We start from the raw sequence: 25,075 nt of genomic DNA, 5'->3' as shown, positions 1-25,075 counted from the left end.
AGGAGGAGACAGGCAACCTATCAGATGCAGAGTTCAAAACACTGATAATTAGGATGCTCACAAGAATGATTGAGTATGGCTGCAAAATATAGGAAGAAGTGAAAGCTATAAAAATGAAATAAAGGAAAGTATGCAGGGAACCAACAGTGAAGGGAAGGAAACTGGGGCTAAAATTAATGATTTGGAACAAAAGGAAGAAATAATCATTCAACTAAAACAGAATGAAGAACAAGAATTCAAAAAAAATGAGGGAAGGCTTAGGAACTTCTGGGACAACTTTAAACATTTAACATCTGAATCATAGGGATGCCAGAAGGAGAAGAGGAAGAGCAAGAAATTGAAAACTTATTTTAAAAAATAATGAACTCCCCCAATCTAGCAAAGGAAATAGACTTCCAGGAGATCCAGGAAGCTAAGAGAGTCCCAAAGAAGTTGGACCCAAGAAAGTACACACCAAGGCACATCATAATTACATTACCTAAGATTAAATATAAAGAGAGAATCTTAAAAGCAGCAAGAGAAAAGAAGAGTTACTTACAAAGGAGTTCCCATAAGACTATCAGCTGATTCCTCAAACGAAACCTTGCAGGCAAGAAGGGGCTGGCAAGAAGTATTCAAAGTCATGAAAGGCAAGGACCTACATCCAAGATGACTCTATCCAGCAAAGCTATCATTTAGAAAGGAAGGGCAGATAAAGTGCTTTCCAGATAAGGTGAAGTTAAAGGAGTTCATCATCACCAAGTCCTTACTATATGAAATGTTAAAGGGACTTAGAAAAAGAAGATGATCAAAACTATGAGCAGTAAAATGACAACAAACTCAGAACTACCAACAACTGAACCTAAAAAACAATAACAAAAACAAACTAAGCAAACCACTAGAACAGGAACAGAATCACAGAAATGGAGATCACATGGTGGGTTATCAGCGGGGTCGGGGACAGGAGTGAATTGGGGAAAAGGTACAGGGAACAAAGAGCATAACTGGTAGGTACAAAATAGACAAGGGAAGATTAAGAATAGTATAGGAAATGGAGAAGCCAAAGAACTTATATTTACAACCCATGGACATGAACTAAGGGGTTGGGAGTGCTGGAGGGAGGGAGGAAGGGAGGGAGGGTGCAGGGTGGAGGGGGATAATGGAGAGAAAACAAATAGGACAACTGTAATAGCATAATCAATAAAATATACTTTTACAAAAAGAAAGAAACATTTACTGAGTGTCTACACGGTCCTGGCACTTTGTCCTAGGCACTGGGGAGAGTGGTACAAGATTGAGAGGACCCCTACTTTCGCAACCCTCCCCTTCAGAGTCATAAGCTGCTTCGCTTCCTTTGGCTCTTACTGAGCTGGGCACTGAGCTACGAGCACATCACATGGCTAGTCTCATTTGTTTTTCACAACAACCCTTGAAGGAGGTGTTATTTTTGTTTCAGGGATAAGCAGAAATTAAGTTGCCAGGGGCTTCCCTGACAGCCAGCTTTTTTACTCCAGAACTCATGTTTTCAACCATTAGGATATGATGCATCTCCCCTATGGGGTGCCAACTCTGAGCACACTTTTTTCTGGCAATGATTACACACCCAAATAGTTGATTTTTCAAAGCCTGACTTCATTTCTTCACTTGGAATTTATGAAGGCCAGGAAAACCATTTACAGAAGCAAACTAGGGTTTCAGAACATTCACAGTCTGCACTGTTCCAAAGTCAGGTTAATGACAATATTGTTTAACCCATGCAGAAGAGGTCCTTCTCCTGGTATGAGTTTCTAACTCGGCTGCACTAAGAAAATAGAGGAGCACAGACTAACCCCTTGGTTTCTCTGGTTTTCATCCTGGTCACGCCCAGCTCTGGCAAACTGATGGAAGGTGGTTACATACATCTAGGGCTTCTCTCAGAACCCATCCAGGCCTACTGCAGGACCAGCTACACCAAGCCATGTGTCTGCTGAAAGCACCCAGGAAATATTGATGCAGACTCATACCATGATCTCCAAGGTCAGCTACGGTGTCCTCTACACTTGACTTGAACACACCGAGGTCTGGGCAAGGCATGGGCTGCGGCTCAGGCAGGTTCTCTGAAGTCGGGTCATCAGATTCCTTGTGGAAGGTAATTAACATTTCTTGAGAAACATAAAAGTAACGCTGCCACAAGTGAAACAATATTCTTATGTAGAAGTCTATTTGAAAGCAAAAGCCTACCTAATCTTCTCCCTTAAACATGCTAATGTTTTCAAATTTCAAGAAGGCAGGCAGCTGGGGATAACAGAAGCTGCCTTGAATAAATGGGGCAAACCATTTTAACCTCCTCTGGCCTCGGTTTCAGGGTCCTGACTAGGGTGGGGCAAGCAGAATGACCGGTGAGCAAAACTGGAGGAGGCACTGACTTCCAGGCTCACGCAAGAGCAGGATCAATCGGCAGGTGAGAACAAGCACCTCCTCCAAACCTGCGCCCAGGGCATCACACTCAGCTCACCCCACCCTAGTCCAGCCCTGCTCGGTTTCCTCATCTCAAAATTAGAGGTATTGATTTGGATGATCTCCCAATTCTCGTCTACCCTTAAAAGTTCTGTGATTTTATAAATTCGAATTTCCTAAAAATAGAGATCTAAGAGGTCACATGAAAAAATTCATACTTCAAAAAAAAGTTCAATTTCTCAAATACATTAACAGGCATTTCAGTAAATCTTTTTGCTTTTTTTTTTAGTTATGTGTGTGTGTGTGTGCGCGCGCGTGTGTGTTTACAACCTAGAGCTAGTGCTGAATTGAGCTGTTTTCCTTGATATACAGCCTTCCTGGAGAACTTCCAAGAACGTCTTCTTATTAAAAAAGAAAGAAAAGTTTGAACAAATCTTAAATGAATAAATAAAAGCTGTGACACACTGTGGCACAGCATTTGTGAAAATACAGTCATAAAACATTTTTAGGAGGTCCGTTTGTTGTACTGTATAATAATTGTTGCATCAGATGAAATTGATTTCAAATTTCAAAGGGTGAGTGATAGCAGAGAACTTTAAGAACAAAGAACAGAAATGGCATGAGATGTGTACTTCAGAAATTACTGGGGAAAAAGTATTTGGATTCTCAATTGACTTTGATTTTCTGAGGTTCTCTTTGTAGAGAAGAGACAGAATTGTTATAATCATTTCTCTTAGAGAAAGATTTGATCTCTCTTTGATCTGCATTACTATCGATATTTCATGTATGAAGATCTGATCTGCTATGCACTTTCCACAGACACCCAATTCTAATATCTTCACAACTGTATATGCCACAGGATTTAAAAAAAAAGAGAAAAAGAAAAAGACTAGGATTATTGTGTGTATGGTGGTATCCGGTTGTTTTCAAGCTACCATCCTTTAAAGAAACAGCATTGAACAGGGTTCCATATTCAACTATGCTTTGAGATTTCAAAGTCCAAATCCAGCCAAGCAGAAAATAACTGCCGAAATAAAAGGCCCTGCCAGTTAGGGCCTGAAAAACAGAACATGCCATTCTCCTTAATGCCTCAAAAATTTTTATAACATGTTTAAGAAGTGACAATGCCAGCCTATTCTCTCCCCTGATTCTATCTCCTACAACTGCTTTTGAAATATAAAGCGGTTTGCTTTAGCTGGCAAGAGAGAAGAAAGAAGAAGCCCCAAGAGAGTAGGGAGACATTAAATCGTAAATATGTGGACAGGCAAATTCAGGAACATTTTCCTCTTCCTTCCTCTTCTCCTTTATCACATTTTTCTTTAGCGTCTTGCATCAGATTAATTCAATTTCTTTCTTACATTTTATCTTTTTCAGCTCAATAGTGCCTTTCCTTGAGTATTTAAAACCCTTCAGTCCTTCAGCAAAGTGTTTGGCTTCCCATTTTCTGCCTCCTTTGTTCTCTGAATGTCAGTAAACATGCCTCACTCTTGAACCTGTGAAGGTGATTAAACTTGCTACTTGGCCTGGCCTCCTCTTTTCATCCTCTTCCTGGGGCAAAGGAGGGAGCCTTCCCTCAGGTCGCTCCTCCTTTCCTCTCGTCCCCATTACATACTTTCTTTCCTAAAGAGACTGTGAGAAGGTCTCTTCACAGAAAGCTTCTTCCTTCATCTGAAGGTGAATTGCTTTCAAGTGCCCCAGTTTCTGTCCATTGTGGTGCTGGGGCTGGCAGCATTAGAATCCCCAGGAAGCCTATCAGCCTGCAGCATCCCAGGCCCCTTCCAGACCAACCCAACCAGAACCTGCATTTTCACAAGACCAACAGGTGATTTTGAAGTTTGAGAAGTGTTGCTGTAAGCCATAAGCGTCTGGAGGAGGGTCAGGTAATTGTGGACCTGAGAGGTCAAAGAAGCTTTTCCTGAGGGGAAGGTGACATTGGAAAGAGAGGAGATGGGATGCTATCAGTGGGCCAGCGGGAAATGCTTGACGTAATTGCACAAAAGAGGACAAGACGCCTTGGGGGGGTGGGATTATGAAACCCCTTCTGCAGGACTGAAACAGCTAGGAGAGGACGTGATTTTCAAGAGCCACGTATCTGCCTCGAGCATTTTCTGCCCCCATCACTTGCAAACTTAAGAAACATGCTTCTGTAAAATTCAGGGCCCAAGATGTTGGTGACACTAAATTGAAGATCAAAGAATGAACCAACATCTCTGGCCAAGCAGCATCAGGTGCTTCTCCTCTTGCTTCCTTTGTTCCTTGCTGATGGAAAGGGGATGGTTTTGGGGGAAAAAAATTAATATTTTTCATAAAATCTTTGTGAAATCCTCTTTGTCGGCATTGGGCCAACATCTGCATTCTCTGCCTGGCCCCAGTGTTCTGTGGGATAATATGTGGCTAACAAAAGCTCCCGAGATCCCGCCTGCATTACGGTCTCAGTCTTCAGTTTCTTGAGGAGCCTCCCAATGACCCTGGTTTATAGGAAGGACAAGATCTAATGTAGTATAGTTGTTTAACATTGATGATAACCATATCAGAAGTGAAAAAGAACACAAAAATTATTTTGAAGGGTCTATAAAAAAAAGCAAAAAAGTAAGTTATCTGACACTAAAATGTTAGAACGTGTTTGAAACTACATTTTTATTTGCTATATGGTAACTTGAAGAATAAAGAAAGTTATTTTTTCATTTTAAAATTGGGGTAACATTAGTTAATAACATTATATAATATCAGGAGTACAAGATTATAATTCAATATATGTGTACTCTGAAAATATTACCACATCTGTACTTCTACATTTCTAATCTTTGGTTATAAAATCATTTAGAAGCAGGGATCGCTGGACATTTCAGAAAAAATGTCCCACTTTCTATCAGCTGATTGAACGAGTAGTTTACACATATTAACAAAAACAGAATTCATATGTCCGACTTCTTGTGAGGATCTGTGGGAATTTGCAGTTATCAGACTTGTGGGGAAGAAAGCCAACAGACATAGGAAAGAAAACCCATCTTTACAAGTCTCAGAGCCTAGAAAGTGTCTGGGGAGCTAGAGAAAGGCACTCAAACGCTCAGAGGGGCATCAAGACCCTCCTCCAAGTAGGTCCTGTGCTACTGCTGTCCCCATGCCCGTCCGGCCAGCAACTTCTCCATTCATCAGGCTTCCCAAGTCCTAGGGCTCTGGGGCCCGCGACAGGTCCCACAGCTGGCTTCACCTCATGGAGTGGGAGTTGGGTGGAAAAATGGGGGGTGGGACTGAGCACATATCACCAGCATCCCAAACTCTCTGCAAAAGAATCTGACAGGGGGAGACTCTTAAGGTCAGACAAGGCTGGGCCCCCTCTGGTCCAACTTTGGTTTTCAGGGTTCTAAAGCACTCGCAACCACCAAATAATTGAGAAAGGTGAAAACCCGCTCAGAGGAGGCAGGAAACAAGTGTTCCTAGGCCGTGCCTGGCTGGGAGGGAGCTCCGCTGGGTGCTCCTGCACACCCTGGGATTTGGAGCCCTGGGATGACCGAGTCACAGCAGACAAGCATCCTCAGACACAGCGGTTGTCCCCACAGCCTCAGGGGACTTGATTCTTCCTGCTGAATGAAGGAATCTCCCTCATATGCGGGGATCTCCAATGAATGAACAAATAGAATTTGAGACAATAAAGTGCTCCATAAAAATGACTCCTTCTCAAGATGCTTTTTACCAGAATTGCTTGGAGCTGGTGTTGATGTCTATTGTTCAAATATGACCCTGAAGAAAGACTGCCTTAAGTATCAGAGTCTAGACCAAGTCCTATTTTTAACCACTAAAGAAAACAGTATTTGCTATACAGGGTCTTGGGATACAGAGGACATGCATTTGAAGCTCATTTCATGTGACTCTGCAACCCTATTTATTATGGGATATCCATGGTAATTCTTCAAAGTTTGAATGGGATTATTAATACAAGGCATAATATGGAAGGGGGACAAAATAAAAAGAGAAAGAATAAAAAATAAGTCAAAAAGAGAACAATGGACTAAAGACATAAAGCAAAAACAGCATGGCTGAAATTCAAAATTAGATACACACATATTTGTTCTGCAAAGTCATAATTTTAATTCATCAATTGTTCATTCACTGATGATTATTTTGTAGGCACTTGACATTTGTTGGATGAGTCAACTGTTCCATCTCTAAGTATAGCTGCTTTGAATTAGTGTAGTCACTCACTGTTGTCCTACATTCTGAGAGGAACATCCTCCCTGGAATTGGACAAAGTTGGTCTGGATGCTTTTTTCGTACCTTCTTTCTCTCCCTACCCAACTGGCCACATGAATCTGAAAAAATGTGAAGCAAGAAAAGGTTTTATGTAAAATGTAAAGTGAGAGCACTTACATGGAGCACATCAACCGTTAGCTGCTGAAAGTTCCGAGATCTCGATTCTTGCATTCGTTTGTTATTTTCTTCATATTTTTCTTCCACAAGCCTTCTGCAAATGTAAAGCAAATGTAGAAAAATATCTGATTTACTAAAACCACATCTATATTATATAAGTAAGTGCGATCCCTGTTTCAACAGGCAAACTGGGGCATTGGGAAGCCAGGCCAGTAGGCCTTCCTCTTGCGAGGGCGTGTGTGCAGTGCAGCACCCACGTGATTCTCCTTGAAGCACACACGAGGATGCCCTGGCTCCTTATTCATCCTTAGAACTCCTAAAATACAGAGGAATACAGTATTGATCCCTGTGTGTTCTCCAACTATAATGACAGGGGTGCATGCCCCTAGTCCCTAGCACATACTAATAACTTGATAACAACTTTCAGGATGAAATAAACACATAAACAAGGAAATAGAGCAACATCTCAAAGAAGTATGGAAAAGAATATGAGACTCATTGTGGAGGGGAATTTTTCTCAGACACATTTTCTTTGTTTTCTCTACTAGAGGACTGTTGAATTAAATAGATCTATCACTAAACTGAAAGACAGATTTGAGTTCCTGTGATTACTTGTGTGCAAATTTATACTTAGAGTTTTTAAAAAGTCACTGAACATCCTTGTGGTAAATTTTGTTGTCTATAAAATGGGTACATTATAAACCTTTTGACAATAGAGCCATTTTCTACCTAAAACACATGACCACTTTTGAATCCTAGAAATAATAATTAAAAACAATTTCAATGCAAGTCATTCATGAATCAAGACCAAATTTTATTTAAAAGCCATGGGCTTTAAATAAGGAAAATATGAAATGTTACCTAGAATATCTATATGACTATCTTTTGTGTATAAAAATCAGTTTTAATCTGAACAAATAATTTGTAATATGGATGTAAGTAATTAACTAGCCCGTTTAATCTGTTCCTATTAGAGATTTGATTTTCCTTTTACCCTCAGCCAGTGGCATGAATCATGATAACCTGGATATCTTGCCATTTCTGAGGTGTTGGAAACAGATTTGGGACCGTGAGTTGGTGCAAGTGTTCAAACAATTTATGTGAATTTATTTTTTCAGTAAAAGCCACACTCAGGAGTATAGTGCTTAGCAGAAACCAACTTGCACTGGCTCCCAAGAGAAGACTGTGCACATATCTTCCCAGCTGAACAGTCCATGATATCACAAGGGTGGCTTGAAATTGGCCATAAAGGAAGTCTTTCCACCACAGGAAGTTGGCAAACAAATCAGCAGCCACTCCCCACCCCGACTCACCTCACAAGCCCAGAGGTGGTTGTTAAACATTTACCAACACACTATCACCCATGAGAACTTTGAACAAAGTCTTTTCCCACATTTATTAAAAAAAAACATGTCTTAAGGGAAAGAGAGTCTCACAGGTTCATCATGATATTCATTGTAAGCAAAAGGATACATTTAAATCATCTTTCAGATACAGTGACAAGGTCACAAAATGAACATATTTGTGTTTCGGGTTTTTTCTGTCTCCATTGTTCTTGGTTGTGGCTTCTAAGCTACCAAAAAGTTGGCAGTAGAAGAAAGAAGAAGAAAAATTAGGAAACTGGATAACCTCCCAGCTGAAAAACTAGTCTTTGAGAAATTGGGATTCTAGAGTTTTGGAATTCCCCCTTTCCATGTAAGCACTCTAATTACTAGTGATATTTCCCACCAGCAGCATCGCCCTGAGCATAGACACCTCAAAGGGCTTCACTTGACAGAACAGAGCTCTGTTTCCAAACTGCTTCCTGAGGCCAATAATTTCCTGCCAGAACCTTCTTCTCTCTATAGACCAGCCAGGTCTCCTGGCAGAGGGGATGCAGCAAACACCTAGCGAATGAGGACCAGGTCCTGAAGTTGCCTTTTTCACCTCACTGGGGTAGGTACAGAAGGTGTCAGCAACAGTAAGGTTTCATTTGGAGGATGATGATATTCTTATCACTAGTAACCACCCTGATAGCTAGTCTTTCTTTTCACACAAGACCGAAAGCGTAATATGAATAAGGCCTGGTATCCAATCACCATCTATGGTTCAACAACCATCTTTTGAGGGAATGAGTGAGTCAACATACAGATACATATATAATGAGCATGTGCATGCTGTTTTCTTGTTTTGGCTCTGCCTTTCTTCAGTGAATTCCTTCTGAGCCTGGGAAGTGGCCAAAGGGCTGGGGTCCCTGAGGAAGGGCAGCTTACTTCAGTGTCCTGGCTTTCTCATCGGCTGCCTGGAGCTTCCTCAGCCGCATCCTTTCTCTCGGGGTCATTTTCTGCACTTCAGAGAGTGCCCGCAGAGTCTGTAGGTGGATCTGTTTTTGCCTAGAGAAAATAAAGATTCCCCACACAGAACACATCCCAAACATGCTCATAAAAATTAAACAAATATTTTACAGAAGTATCATTGCACTACTGAGAAGGGAAAAAGCATCTTGAGACAGGCCAGGCAAAAACTAATAAAGCCTGTGTAGGTAATGAGCCAACCAGGACTGTGGTTAATTGGCAATATTTTTCAAATTAGATTTTTGTTTAAAAGCAAATTATGTACTTTCCAAATTCCTGCTCATTTCATTGCTTATAACTGGCTTTCATAATGTAATACAAATTAGGATTCTGGCCATTAAGAAGTAAATAGACAGGCAGACTAATTCGACCATGTGGATAGAACACAATCTTCGGAAATAGGCAGAGTTAGAATCTGATGTGCACCTTCATTCATTAGATCTGTAGCCTTGGGCAAGTTACTGAACCTCTCTGAACCTCAGTTTTCTCATCTAGAAAGAATGGGTTCATAGTGAGTATTATATGAGATAATGTATGTGCAATGTCTGACACATAAAAAGTATCCCAGAGGATGGCATTATAATAGCTAACTTTTACTGACTATGTCTTATATTCTAAACCTAATACAGTAGGTACTTTCGTGGTAGCATGGCATAGTTGTTAATCATATGGGATAATAAGATTCAAATGCTATATTCCTTTGGGTAAGTTACTTAACATCTTTATAATCAATAAAAAAAAATAGTACATACTTCATAGGTTTGTTTCGAGTTTAATGAATGAATTCATGAAAAGTGCTCATTACAGATGGTCATTAACCCCAAAATGTTAGCCAATATTATTAAGAGCCTTTTCCTTTAAAGAAATGTGCTTATACTACTCATGTATGAAAGGTCTACAACCACATCCTCAGTGACATTTGTTTCTGTGCCTGACTTGGCTAGGGCCCAATACTTCAAAATGCAGTAAGAAATGTGATGATAAAATTGTAATGACCATTTAGGCAGGTCTCATCCCTTCGGAATACCGTCCAGACCAGAGCCTCCAGGGGATGCACAATTTTCAGAAATATACGTCCCTTATTTTGTAAGACCAAATAGCTCCCCGTAAAGCATAGTCATAGATCTTGAAAATAACAGTAATGATTTGAAGTCAATATATCATAATGTAAAATGCCATCCAAGCAAGTGGGTTCTGGCACACTTTAACTATAAGCAGTGTTCCATAATTACAGTGCAAAATGATAATAAAAAGTAGCCCAGTGTTTTAAACGGAAGTTATCTACTACTCTCAGATCTCCAATCAATAAAACAAAATAAAATTAAGAATATCCAAGCTTTCTTTTAAAAATAGGTAGTAACCTAAGAAAACAAGGTTATAGGAGCATGCCTAAAAAAAAACGTGTCCTACTGAGATGTAGTTTGTTTTAACTGAAGATCATGCATTAAACAAAGAGCAAATATCTTTGATGGACCAGTTTCCTCAGCTTAAAATGTCAAGATACAAAACAAATGGTGCAGTTGACCAACCACTGGACTGGGTATTAGAGAAGCATATTTGAGCTATTTGGCCTTGAAGATCAGGCTAACGGGGGCTCTTGTTCGCTCCCACTGCCTTACACAGCTCCGGGCAAGGGCTGCCATTCTCACTGGGTCCTTATAACACTAATTAGAGAGTTCCTTCAGCAAAATTATAAATTTGGTCTTTATGATTAGCGCCCGCAGCCCTGGAACTGTTCAGCACACAGCCTACACAGAAGTCTGTTCTGAAGGTACCTAGGATTCTGGGTTCTCGTAAGTTACAGCACAGAAATTCTGATGAGGGAGGAGGCAGAAGTTAGGCCAAGAAATAATTATGGTCCTCCTGAAACACATTCTCTAGTTCTTCTCAAGATATATCTTGAGAAAATCTTGAGATATTTCTCAAGAAAGTGAATTTTGGCTTAGTATTTTCAATTGTTCCAAGACTCCACAATGTTGCCTTTTCAATAGATAACCTAACAGTTCCTGTTCAACAAACAACATGTGAAACCCATGTATGCTTAACATGGAAGGTGTATGTGCATATATATCACTAAATGTTTGAGATATTAATTTCTCTATATATTTACAATGCAACTGCAGAGCTACCCTGCAGGTCTGTAAGCTGTGCAGTGGTTTAAACTCCTATGATTTCCATTTGCTTCACCTGAGGCAAAGGGCTTTAACGCCAAGTTACTGAAGCGCTTGAATTTCTTGGCAAGACAAGTATGAGGATGCTCCATGCAGTTGGCTTAGTACTAATAGATTTTTCAAGACAAATGCATTTACTATTTATGCTCAATGGGCTTTTTAAAAACAAAGTAATTACTCACATGGCCTTAATTATATGAGCAGCTTCCTTCTGACAATTCAAATTCTTGTCTTCTGGAGTCATTTCTGAGTATCTACACATCAGGTGCTGAAAAAAAGGCTCCTCTTCAGGAATGGAAGGGTACAAAACTATCCCCTGCCTTTTCCAATTTGCACTATTACTGACTCTCTCTGGGAGCTTGAAACCAAAACCCACTGGTAGCTATGTTTCCTTCTATAAAGGGTTACAAAGCATTGCGTGGTAGTTTATGCAACCAGATCCTGAGGGTCAGGCTCCTGCCTACCTCTCCACGCTCACCTTGCCCTGCCTGTTCTCTCACTCCCTGCTACCCAGGTAACGGCGGGCCTGCCTTCGCTCCAAGCACACACACACGCTCTCTTCATCTCTGGTTCTGCAGCGGACAAAATCCACACTCCCAGGGCCAGGACTAGGGCGAGATGAGTAAAACATTTGCCTCAGAAGCAAAACTTACGGGGCACTAAGAGACTCAGTAACCAAGATAAAGAGTATTTTAATGCAATACTATGAAAAATCAAAATGCCACAAGCCATGGAACACAGTGTTAAAAATTTAAATAGAGACAGGATCCAACCCTGAATTTGCACCATTCCACCTCACTTGTCTTACCCTAATCCTAGCCCGGTTGGTATTATCTTTGAACTTCGGATATTTTGCTACCATGGATATTTAGCATTAATTTGGATTTGTAAAAGATTTCATTAAAATATTATTTATCCTGATTATTGAGTGTTTGGTATTCTCTTTAATCTTGTCCCATGACAAATGCCTCACTTGCCTCACCTTAGTCCCAGCAGATCCGTCCCCTTGGATCCCTCTTGACTAATTTTTTGTAAGCTCACAGCCTCTTTAGTGTGGTTTTGATCCAATAGCCAGCACCTGTGCCTCTTTTCAAGCGGACTGCCCTCGGGCTGGAGGAGTGCGCTGTGCCTGTGCAGAGGGAGAGCTGGCCGCACCAACGAGCTTCACCACCTCCCTGTCCAGCCCGCTCACCCCACTTCCTGGGGGTTTTCCCTGGCGGCACATTCTTGCATGAGCCCTCTCCTCTGTGTCTCCCTCCCCGGAGATGCGACCAAATTCAGGGCTTTACACAGGCTATTCCCTGTGACTCCAACACTCTCAGGCTCTTCACATGGCTAGCTGCTTCTCACCGTATCACTGGTGTCAAAATGTCACTCACTCCTTCTCTGACCACCAAACCCCTCACCCTCCCTGATTTTACAGCATACTGTTTGCTTCTTCCTACTGCTTGTGAGTTCTTATAATTACATTATTTGCTTCATTTTCCTTGGTTCCTGGGTTTTCTAACTAGCAGCCAAGCTTCCAAAGAACAGGAGCTACGCAAGGTCCTTTCATTTCTGCACCACCAGCGTCAGCACAGTGTCCCGCACTCAACTAATGAAGACACCCCCGCTCGGCCTCAAGTGTCCCATGGATTGAGAACTGGACTCTGATGTAAGGGCATGTGCATTTTTAAAGGTGAATGAAAGCTTTGGAGTCCTCTTAAAGATATCCGTAACATTAAAAGAAATTTGCCTGAGGAATGTATATTGTAAAAGCCTAAGGGGTTTAAAAAAACAAAACCAAAGCCCTAACTGGTGTAGCTCAGTTGGTTGAGTGTCATCCTGCAAAGGGAACGGTCACCAGTTCAATTCCAGATCAGGGCACAGGCCTGGGTTGCAGGCCAGGTCCCCTGTGAGAGCGTGTGTGAGAGGCGACTGATGAATGTTTCTCTCCCTCTACTTCTCCCTCCCTTCCCCTCTCTCTAAGAATAAATAAATAAATCTTAAAACAACAACAACAGAACCTCCTGAGAGCTTATCACTTGCTTTTTTCTTATCACTGGAGACAAATTCTCTTCATCAAATTTTCCAATTTACAGAAAAACAAAATAAATTCGCCTACTCAATAAAGAGTATTATTGAGATATATAATAAAAGAGTAGGATAATAAAATCTTAGTGAAAACCCCAGATTTTATTACCGGTAGTATCACATTCTGTTCTAGCAGGAACATATTTACAAAGTGTTGAAGTAAGATCTATAAACATGAGCCCTGAGGCTGGATGCTGAGTTTAGGCAGAATATCACAATCTTAATATGCGGGCCACCAGAGAACCGGAGTTCACATACTTTCTTGTGCAAAGAGATTGTCCTGACTAATAGTTTTCCCTCAGCTTTAAAAAAAAAATCTTGTCTCTCTGTTCTTACTGATTCTTAATGCATCTTATTCTCACAGCATATCTTCAAGTCCTAGAACATATACAAATGCTAATCACTATGTGTTTCCCAGTATCCCTTTCATTTTAAATACCTGCAGTTGTTCATCAATGTAAGGGATTTTTAAAATTTCTATAGCAGATGGTCTCAGTGAAGGAGTCTTGTTCAACATGCTGTAATGTTTAAAAAGAAAATTATTTTTCAGATGAACTAAAATTTAAGCATGATTTAAAACTGTTTTTGTGGTAATACATTATTTCCATACCTTTCCATGATGGCATTCAGTTCTCTTGGATATCTCTTAGGGAGAGAAGGAGTGTCACCTTCAACAATTTTTAAAACAATGGACAAGAAATTGGCGCCACTGAATGCATGACTCAGGCAGCACATCTCATATAAAATGCATGCCAGAGACCTGAAGACAAAAATCAAAGAATTAAAATAAGGTGCAAAAGTCCTTTTTATATTTGATCATTATACACAATTTCAAGTGGGTTAGGGCATTGGTTGTAAGGCACTAACATACACTTGAGTTGTTTGTTTGAAAGCCTCAGTTCCATGGTGTTCTGTTCCATTTAAATACATGTTTACTTAAAAAAAAGTGAAAGAAGAAAGCACAAAATCTAAGTTTGAATGGCTACTTTTTGTTGAAGGAAAGCAAAAGCAAATCCATAGGAATTTGCCTGCACATAGTAGAGACCCAATAAATATTTGATCAATGTAGTAAGGAATTTCTGAATTAACCTCTATGGAGAAAAAAATAAGCTATCATCTTCTTAAGGCAGTTTTGTTAATGTTATATTTGCAAAATAAAATTTTAATTTATCAGCCTAACCTTCCCTCTAATAATGTATCCAACCATTGTGAAAAGGAAACACATTATTTATTAGTTTTTAAAATAAAATCCATTTGCAAGTAGGGTGGAAGAACAGCACCTTGCAGCTCACATGAAAATATAATTCTTTCTTCAGGGGTATGAAACAGAATATTAAAATTCTAGATCAGTCCATACTGATTTGTATTAACCATGCAAATCAGTACCTTCTAAGCCAGCAGAATAATCTTTGAAATAACTCTCCGTCATTAAAAAAACTAAAGGGAGAATTCCTGCCTGAACTTAGTATTAAGAACTGTACTTCTCCGGTATAATGGATTACTCCAAATCTTATGGGTATTTTGAATTATGTAACTGGCCAGGTCTCCCTTTTCATGTTACTTGCTTGAAAGATCAGAAGTAAATTTACAATTGATCTTATGTAAGTGGCGTTTTATGTAACTTTTAACAATGTCCTACTTTTTCATAAAAGGCAAGGTAAGTATAAATAAATACATACATGAATACTATCATTTTAACCCTTTTGTGTGTGTTCATAGAAAGGTACGTTTGTAAGAGAACATACACTGAGAATGTTTCTGTTCCAGTAAATAATAATAAATTTTATTTAGTATAATTTGGAAACTAAAAACTTCCAACTCATTAGTGTTTTACGTATTACAAAGAACTTTCATATAGAGCTCAACAGAGCCTCAAAATTTCACAGTGATTCCCTATTCTGTACATGAGGAAAGTAGGTAGCTCAGGAAAGCTAAATCACTTGGCCAATTTCACTGGTCATTTTCCTTTCCAAGGCATTTTTCTTTCCAAATTCTGGACTATTTCCATTATAGAATACTAAAATAAGGAGGAATGTTAGAAATTATGTGATATTGACTAGAACATGAAGACCAATGCAAACATTATAAAATATGATTATTTGAAGCTTAATAAATTTTGCATCCATCTGTAAGACTGTGAAATGGTGTCTGGTATAGTAGCACATATTTAGATTTCTATACCAAAAAAAAAAATAAATAAAAATCCTAAAGGGAAGTGCTTCCAAAAGAAGAAAAACGGTCTCAGACCAACACAGGAATACAAGAAGGAATGAAGACCACTAGGAAAAGTAATTTTGTAAATATGTATAGGTCAACATTAATCTATAAAACAATATTAACAATATATTGTGGGGTTAACAAATTATGTAGAATAAAATTTCATGGAAAAATAATACAAAAGACCTAAGAGTTAAGAACATAAGTGGAATTAAACTATTTTAAGGTCCTAATATTATTGGGAATGCAGTAAAATTAATAGCTTTTACTAGACTATAATTAAGTCAAGGATTCATGTTATAATTCCTAAGGCTTATCACCAGAAGAATAGTAAAATAATGTATAACTGACAAGTGTATAACTAATAAGTTACTAGAGGGAAAATAAAAAAACCAAATACAATTTTAAATCAAAAGAAAATAAGGAGAGAAAAAACATAAAACAAGTAGTGTATATATAGAAAGCAAGTAATAAGATGACAAATAAAAATAGAGTAATTATATTAAACATAAATGCACAATATTTCAAATAAAAAGACTCTCAGGCTGAGTTAAAAATTATATATGCTCACAAAACAAACCTTAAATTAAAAACACAGAGCTGTTCATGGACAACAGTAGACCATGCAAATACTTATCAAAATGTTGTGGTGTTGTTATACTGGTATCAGACAAAGGAGACTTAAAGGCAAGAACCACTTCTAAAATTAAGATGGTGGATTAATAACAGAAAACTATCTTAAAACTCAATAAGAGTGTGTGTGTGTGTGTGTGTGTGTGTGAAGCAAAAACTGACAGAATTAAGGGAAAATATAAACAATTTCAAAATCATAGAGAAATACTTTGTGATGCTTCTTTCAATATCTGATAGAATAAGCAGGCCAAAAAAATAAATGAGAGAGAAGCCCAAACAAAATGACCAAAACTGACATAATGGACAAATTAACATAAATGAATCCCCAAAATGACAGGATTCATATTCTTTCAAGGGCACATCGAGCATTTTCTAAAACTGACCATAGTTGGGGTCATAAAGCAAGCCTCAGTGGACTTTAAGGACTGAAACTTCAGAGCATATTCTCTGACCAAAGTGAAATTAAGCTAGACGTTAATAACAGAAAGAGAAAAAAACTTACAAAGTCTTCAACTGCTTGAAAAACAACAAATACACATCTAAATAATCCCTAGGTGAAATAAAAAGTTCCAACAGAAGTGGTAAAATATTGTTACTAAATGTTAATAAAGGTACAAAATATTAACATATTGCATGCAACTAAAATAAATGATTACAGTGAAACTACAAGTATAAAATGCATATATTAGCAAAAAAAAAAAGACTTTTAAACATCTATGATTTAAGTCAACTTGAGAAGATAGGAAAATAACAGCAAATCAAAACTATTTTAAGGGAAGAAATTTAAAGAGTATAAATAATTGAAATAGAAACAAATAGACAATAAAAATAAAATCAGTAAAGACTAACATTTAATAGACCTCTGGCAAGACTGACCGAGAAAACAAGAAGGAAAAAAAAACACACAGATTCACAATAACAGGAGTGGAAAAGTGTACAACACTACAGATTCCACCAGTATTAGAAAGTATTAAGATGACATTAAAAATGTGTTTTTCCCCCACAATATCTGACGAGTGAGATAAAGTGTACAGTCTTTGGCGTGGGGGGGAGGGGATGGAGGGATGAGCCAAAAGGCAAAAGGATCGCGGACATGGACAGCAGCGTGGGAACGGTGGGGGAGGAGGAGGCCGCATAAGGGGACTAAATGGTGATGGAAAAAATAAAAATCAATATAAATTTAAAACATAAAACAAAATTAGTAAAATTACTATTACTAAATAATCTTTAGTACTACTCTATTACTAAAATTACTATAGAAAAAAGGGATAACTTACCAAACTTATACAAGAAGAAATAGAAAATCTGAATAGTGTTTTATTTAGTAAATGGGTAAGTGATTATTAAAATAATAATTTAAAAAATTTTTAAAGCCCCACTCCCCCATCCCACTCCTAACACAAAAAAAGTCCAGAGCCAGATGGCTTTACTGGCAAATTCTTCTACACAATTAAGAAATCAAGAATACCAGCCTTAATCAATCTCTTCATTTTATAAAGTCAGCATAATTTTGATACTAAAATATAATAAGGATATTACAGGAAAAAAATTATAGGCAACTTTTTTGTGAACATAGATTCAAAATATCCAAATACATATGCACACATATTACAAATACAATATTATATACCAAGTGGATTTCATTTAAGTAATATTGAGTTGACATAGTATTTGAACACCAATCAATGGAAAGTATCTCATAATAGAAGAAAAAAATTCTATCCTCTTGATTAAAGCAGATAAAAGCATTTGATAAAATTCAAAACCCATTTGTGTTTTTAAAAAGAAGAAAACTCTTATTAGCACACTTGGAATGGAAGGAACCTTCCTTACTTGGGTTTTTTAAGCTATAAAAACATATAGTAAATATTATACTTACTGGTAAAATATTCATAATTTATACTTTTATTTTAAAATCAAGAACAAGATAAGGATGGTTACTATGCCCACCTCTATTTAATATTGTAATGAAGGTGCTACCCAGAACAATGAGGCCAGAAAATGTTCAAAAATACATGTAAAGAACAGAAAAGAAGACACTGTCATTAAGCATTTCAGTATAATTTTGTACATAAAAAGGTCATTTCTATAAGCCTGCAACAAACACATTTTTAAAATAAAATTTAAAATGTTATTTACATTAACGTCACATAACGTCAAATGCCTAATGAATCCAATGAAAGGCATGCAAGATCCTACATCGTAAACTACCGTACATTGCCAAGAGTTATGAAAGAAGACCTAAAAAAATGGATGGGGTACATGGATGTATCTACATTCATACGTTGGAAGATTCAATATTATTAAGAAGTCAATTTTTCCCAGAATGATCTATTGACCTAATAAGAGATCAATCAAAATACTAGCAGCCTTTTTTTTTCTTCAGGAATTGACATGCTGATTCTAAAATTTATATGGAAATGCAAAGGGACAAAGAGAGCCAAGGTAACCGAAGAACAAGAAGGTCTTATATAACCAAACCGCAAGATTTATTATAAAGTTATATTACTCCCAAAAGTGTGATATTGGCAAAGAAGAAAAAATACACCAAAACAGAGGGCTCAAAAACAGATCCACGTATGTTCAATCACTTGATTAATACAAAGATAAACTAAACTGTGGTGGAGAAAAATATATAATATCTTTAACAAATTATGCTGGACCGTTGAATATCCATGTGGAAAATAATGTATGTAGACTTACCTCACAAAATACACATGCACAAAAATCAATTATAGGTGTTTTAACTGTGAAAAATAAAATCATAAAGCTTTTTTAAAATAAAGAAGAGACTATCTTCCTGCTCTTGGGAAAGGCAAAGACTCCTAAAACAAAATATAGAAAGCAATATTTATGAACTGATAAAATAGACTTAAAATTACAGATTTCTACTCATGAAAAGATTCCCTTTACAAAGTGAAAACGAAGATACAAATGGAATGACAATTCAAATATTCATCAATGATTAGTATCCAGAATATGTAAATAAATTAATTAGTTAGTAAAACTATCACAAGTCAATAACAAAAAGGAGATAATCCAATTAACAAATGGGCAACAGACTTGAAGAGACACTAAATTGTCCCAAAGCATGCAAAGATGTTTAACATTATTAGTCATCACAGAAATGAAAATTTAAACCACAGTGCAGTAACACTACACACTCAACAGAATGACTAAAACAAAAAAAAATATCAGATGAGACTGGGCATGTTTGGGTGGTATGGCTGTAGATTTTTTTAAAAGACAATATCAAGTCAGTACTTGTTATACTATAAAAATATTTTCCTAAAAAAAAAAAAGGGATGGGGAGGACTACGCATTACCAGTAAAACAAAATCATTACATTGAACCAAATACTTTTACCAGTGTGGATATGTGTTAAAATATCTGTGTGCTAAGAACTGCTCCAATATAGTTGCTTATTTTCCCCAAAGAAGAGTTTAATTCAAACATCAAGAATGTTTTCTTATACTGTCAAAACAGTAGACCTGCAAGGGACTATCAAGATTTACTAATTCCAAACTCTCCTTGTATCGATGAGAAAACCAAAACTCAGAGAGAGAAAGAAATTTGCCCAGAAAGACACCATGTTAGATTAGCTTGTTTGTTACTGGCATTAGTTTTCATTCAGTGTTTCTTTAAAATGTTTTCTAAAAAATTTACACTGACTGTATCTGCTATATAATCTAATGCCCATGTGATAATTTGAACACTGAAAAAAAGAAATAAAACTCACAGGTTGGAGGATAGAAGGCTATCAGTATGTCAGTCCCCCGACACTCTCTTCTGAGGGTTCACCTCAGCCCCGTGGGCTGAGCCCCTTTCAGGACTTGGGTTAGAAGATGAACAAAGCTAGATAATGTCTCCTGGCTCTGATGGGTCTGAAGGGTCACATGGGAGCGACAATCCCTGACCCAGGACATGCTGAGCTGTCTTAGCAGCAGACTATTACATTGTCTTACCATAATACAAATGATAATAATAATATTAATAATAAAGAAAATGATAGCTAAAATTTTAATAGTGCATACTATAAGCCAGACCCTGTTTTATATTATTCAAATATTTTAACTCATTTAAGCCTCCTCGTAAGAAACCTAATGAAGCAGGAACTATGGTTATCATTCCCATTTTCAGATGAGGAAACAATAAGATTAGGTTCAAGGTTCCATACTAAGTAGGTGGTGGAGCTAGGATTCCAACACAGGCTCCCCCGACTCCAGAGGCATAAACTCTATGCTGCCCCATCATTCCATGCTATCCTAATCAAAGCATTTCCAACCATGAAGGGCAGGCTTAAGCTGGAACTCATGGCTGACCCTAAAGAAGCCTTTCAAGCAAGGGCCGACTCCCCAAGCTTGTCTCAGCTCCTATCTGGAATCATAATCCACCTCCAAGGATACCAGGGGCCTGAGACAAGCCATGCAGGACATTAGACCATGGCAAATATAGAGCACACAGAAAATGAGACCCTCTGTGGCAAAACCAAAGGAAGGCAGGCAAGTTTGGCTTTTGTTTTTCTGTTGCTTTGCAGGGAATGGGGGTTGGTTAGTGGTCTATTAAGTACAGTGAATTGGTCATAAAGTCAAACCCTGGCTTAATGAAGATATAACTCTATCTGAGCCATAACTAATACAGCTGACCCTGGAAAAACTCAGGGGTTAGGATTATATGCAGTCAAAAATATGTGATAAAATATGTCCCCTAGAGCAAGGGACATGAAGGAAAAAATAAACAAATGGGACTTCATCAAAAAAAGAAATGTCTGCATGGCTAAAGAAAACATCAGCAAAATGAAAAGGGAGCGAAGAGTATGGGAAAATATATTTGCCAATGATACCTCAGAAAGGGGTTTGATCTCCAAAATAAATAAAGAACTCACATGACTCCATTCCAGGAAGACAAGCAATCCAATTAAAAAATGGGCAAAGGACCTGAACAGACACTTCTCCAAGGAGGACATACACAGGGCCCAGAGGCATATGAAAGGATGCTCAGCATCATTAGCCATCAGAGAAATGCAAATTAAAAACACAATGAGATACCAGTTCACACCGGTCAGAATGGCCATCATAAATAAATCAACAAACAAGTACTGGCAAGGCAGTGGAGTAAAGGGAACCCTAGTACACTATTGGTGGGAATGCAGACTGGTGCAGCCACTGTGGAAAACAGTTTGGAATTTCCTCACAAAGCTAAAAATGGACCTGCCTTTTGACCCAGCAATTCCACTGCTGGGATTATACCCTGCGAATCCTTAAACACCAATTGAAAAGAACCTATGCACCCCAATGTTCATAGCAGAACAATTTACAATAGCCAAGTGCTGGAAGCAACCTAAATTCCCATCAGTAAGTGAGTGGATCAAAAAAACTATGGTACATTTACACAATGGGATACTACGCAGCAGAAAGAAAGAGCTATTACCCTTTGCAACAGCATGGATGGAAGTGGAGAGCATTATGCTAAGTGAAATAAGCCAGGTGGCAAAAGACAAATACCATATGATCTCACCTATAAGTGGAACCTAGTCAGCAAAGCAAGCAGGCAAGGAACATATTACCAGCAACATTGAAAGAAAGAAGAAACCAACAGGGATGGGAAGAGAGGGAGGGAAGAAGGAGGGTAGTGGGGATGGGAAGGGGAAGGGTCTTATCAAGGACCTGGTGTGAAGGACACATGGATGAAGCCAAGATGGGGAAGGATTGAGGGTGGGAGGTGGGAGTGGGTGGGGCAGGGGAAAGGGGTGGTGGGTAAATGGAGACAAATGTACTTGAAAATTTTTTTAAAAAATAAATTAATAAATTAAAAAAAATATGTGATAAGTTTGACTCCCCCTTCTCCAAACTTTACAACAGTAGTAAATATCCTACTCTAGACTGGAAGGCTTACTGATAACATAAACACTTGATTGACACATTTTTTATATGTATTATATATTGTATTCTTACAATAAAGTAAGTTACAGAAAAGAAAATGTTATTACTAAAATCATAAAGAAGAGAAAATACTAATTATTGAAAAAAATCCACATACAAGGGGACCTGTGCTATTCAAACCCATGTAGTTCAAGGGTCAACTGTATCAAGATTTTATTTTTAATGTGATACTATCTGGCTAAACAGGCTATGGAAAAATTAGAGGCTAAATTGGTAACCAATTAATTTTGATACAAAGCCATTCTCTTTTTTGGAAGTCCTCTCAGCTATAGTGAAGGCATGCTGCTTTCCATTGACCCATTTCTCTTCGGTTAGTGATATTTACTTGCATTTGAGCACATGTTAGAAAATTTTATTTATCAGCCAGTAACTTATGGAAAGGGACATGCCGTGGTCCTGGTTTGCTTGCCTGTAGTCAATACCTGATTACAGAAACTACCATGAAACTTGGGAGGAAAGAGTTTTTACTACCCTATTCTCAGTTTTAAAATCTGTATACTATATATACTTTTATTCTAGTAACTATATACCTATGTACCTATAGTTTTTACTTTCTTGAATTTCCAAACAGACATTTCTACATGAAAATAATTATATCATCTCAAACTCATCACTTCTATCCCTTTTGAAGATTTTTCTCTTGACTCTCAGGTCTTAAATATGGCAATGTGAAAGCAAGGAAAGGGGTGAGTTGAAGAAAATAAGTTAGAGGGGCATTTTGCTTAGAAGTCTATGATTTGCATTCTTTTCTTTTTCCAAAATACAGCCAACTGTGAAGTAAGCAAATAAATCCCTGAGGGAGTGATCGTAACTATGAAAGGGAAGGCTGGGATCAGGTGCATATGAAGCATATTACATCTGAACTCCGCAAACTTGCCATCTGTTCAAGTTGACCAGAACTGCCCAAAGGATTTCTAAAGCACGGGCTGATAATGAATTGCAAATGTAACTCAAACTTTTTGTTTTGCCTCAAAGTAACTAAATTTACCCTTTGAAATCTGCTCAGACTCTGCAAAGAGAAGTCTACGCCATAGCAATGCATGACTCTGGATGGTTGGGAAAACCACACAGATCTTTTAAGTAATACATATTTTTATTTAATGTACTCAAGGATTATCCTGATATCCATTTAGAAGACAGTACACATAATTTAAGCAGTTGAATAAATAGAGAGTAATAGAAAGTTAATATAAGAGTAGTGACTTTTGCTTTAGTGTGTATTATTCTAAATAAAAGTCTTTACTTAAGTGAAATTGAATATCAATATAAATTCCATCTAAATGTAATGAAAGACATTGGGCTGCTTGAACTAATATTTAAGAAGCAATATTACACAGCAACAATTATTAAAGACCTATCATGTCCCAGAACCTCTATCATTTTTTCCCCCAAGCTTTAACATGCATACAAATCATGCAGGAATTTTGTTAAAATGCTGACTCTTTAGTATTTTGGGAAAAATAACAGCTACATTGGAGATATTGTTTCTAGATCTTTCTTAAGTCTCCAAATAAAACTGAGAGAATGGCTAGAAAGCAAAACAAAAAACAATGGCCAACATTTTCAATAAATTTAGGTAACAATGTGTTTACTCAGACCTCAAAATACAAGCAAGTGAAGACAAACCACAGTCACCATGCAAACTGTACAGTGAAGGCATCTGTGTGAGAAGAAGCAGAAGGAATCCATGAAGTGATTAAAGGATCCAAAAACAGAAGAACCTCAAAGCAGCCAAAAAGTACTCACTGAAAAGCACAGTGGGCCAATCTAAGAAGAGGAGCTGAAACAGGTACAGGACCTGCTCCATCCAAAACCTGGGTGAATGTGCAAAAACCCCAGGGTGAGGCCTAAAGGGGCTGGAGCAGTTCTACGTACAATTGTTAGTAGCTACAGGTGGCCAATGAGCACTTGAAATGTGGCTAGTGTATCTGAGGAACCAAATTTTTAAAAGAATACTTGAAAGGAAAAGTAAATGTTCTACTTCCACCATATCATCCCAATACACTATCATGTTTTGGGGAAAATCCATAAAATTTTAGAAACAAATTTGGGTGAATTTCATCCTGCTCTTACAAGCTCTTCATAATTACTTTATTTCACAACTGACCTTTACAATATTTGAAGGCAGAGCATCTCATCTCCCTCCCCGGTGGTGGCCTCATGCCCTCCATACCACAAGAATTTGGCCAATGAAACATCTGAAAACAGGACCAACATGGGGAGACAGAGAGAGAAGGAGATCACAGGGCAGCAGAGGAGAAAGTAAAAAGGAAAGGTTTTGGGGTTTTCTTTTTGCATTTTTAGCTATTCTTGGGGTCACCATCACAGATTCCATATGAATCATCAAGTCTGGAAAGGGAACATGGACCGTGTTCAAAGTTAGGGCGGGGGAATGAGTCGGCAATGAGAATTATGATCGAAGCCTCCTTCCCTCTCCAGTTGCTATTTACTCAGTCTCCCCATAAAGGTTGGGTATGGAAACAGTCTCCACTGTTTCACACTTTGATTGAATGGCTGTATTCCAACGGCTTTAGTCATCTTTGATAGTCTCCGTAGGCTCCTTTTAGACGGATAGAGCGTCACAAGTAGTAGAATGTGTGATGTTAATAGAGCCCTGCCTGTATCCTTTCTGTAGTCTCCACCAACATCTCCCTCCTCCAGTCTGTTTTGCTTACTTCACAGTTGGCTTTTGGAAAAAGAAAAGAATACAAATCATAGACTTCTAAGCAAATGCCCCTCTCACCTATTTTTTTCAACTCACCTCTCTAGCCTCTTTCCTTGCTTTCTCATTGCCATGTTTCAGACCTGGGAGTCAAATAAGAGGGGAATCTTCAAAAGGGATGGAAATGATGAGTTTGAGATTATATAATTATTTTTATATAGAAATGTCTGTTTGGAAATTTGAGAAACTAAAAATCATAGC

General features: G+C 38.0%; 1 protein-coding gene across 1 annotated transcript in view; it reads right to left on the bottom strand.

Moving 5' to 3' along the window:
- NEK11 (NIMA related kinase 11) overlaps positions 1–25,075 on the bottom strand; it is a 220,042-nt gene that overhangs the window by 110,939 nt on the left and 84,028 nt on the right. Inside the window, exons 7-12 of the mRNA XM_054595611.1 lie at positions 13,971–14,120; positions 13,800–13,878; positions 11,470–11,555; positions 9,036–9,155; positions 6,784–6,877; positions 1,983–2,097 (exon numbers count right to left, since the gene is read on the bottom strand). Of these exons, the coding sequence (XP_054451586.1) occupies positions 1,983–2,097; positions 6,784–6,877; positions 9,036–9,155; positions 11,470–11,555; positions 13,800–13,878; positions 13,971–14,120 (644 nt within the window). The remainder of the gene's footprint in view (positions 1–1,982; positions 2,098–6,783; positions 6,878–9,035; positions 9,156–11,469; positions 11,556–13,799; positions 13,879–13,970; positions 14,121–25,075) is intronic.

The sequence above is a fragment of the Pteronotus mesoamericanus genome, unplaced genomic scaffold (genome assembly GCF_021234165.1).
Source record: "Pteronotus mesoamericanus isolate MK-2021 breed Mesoamerican mustached bat unplaced genomic scaffold, CSHL_Meso_final scaffold_54, whole genome shotgun sequence".
Taxonomy (NCBI): domain Eukaryota; kingdom Metazoa; phylum Chordata; class Mammalia; order Chiroptera; family Mormoopidae; genus Pteronotus; species Pteronotus mesoamericanus.
The sequence above is the reverse complement of the archived record's forward strand: the minus strand, read 5'-3'. Positions and strand labels throughout refer to the sequence as shown.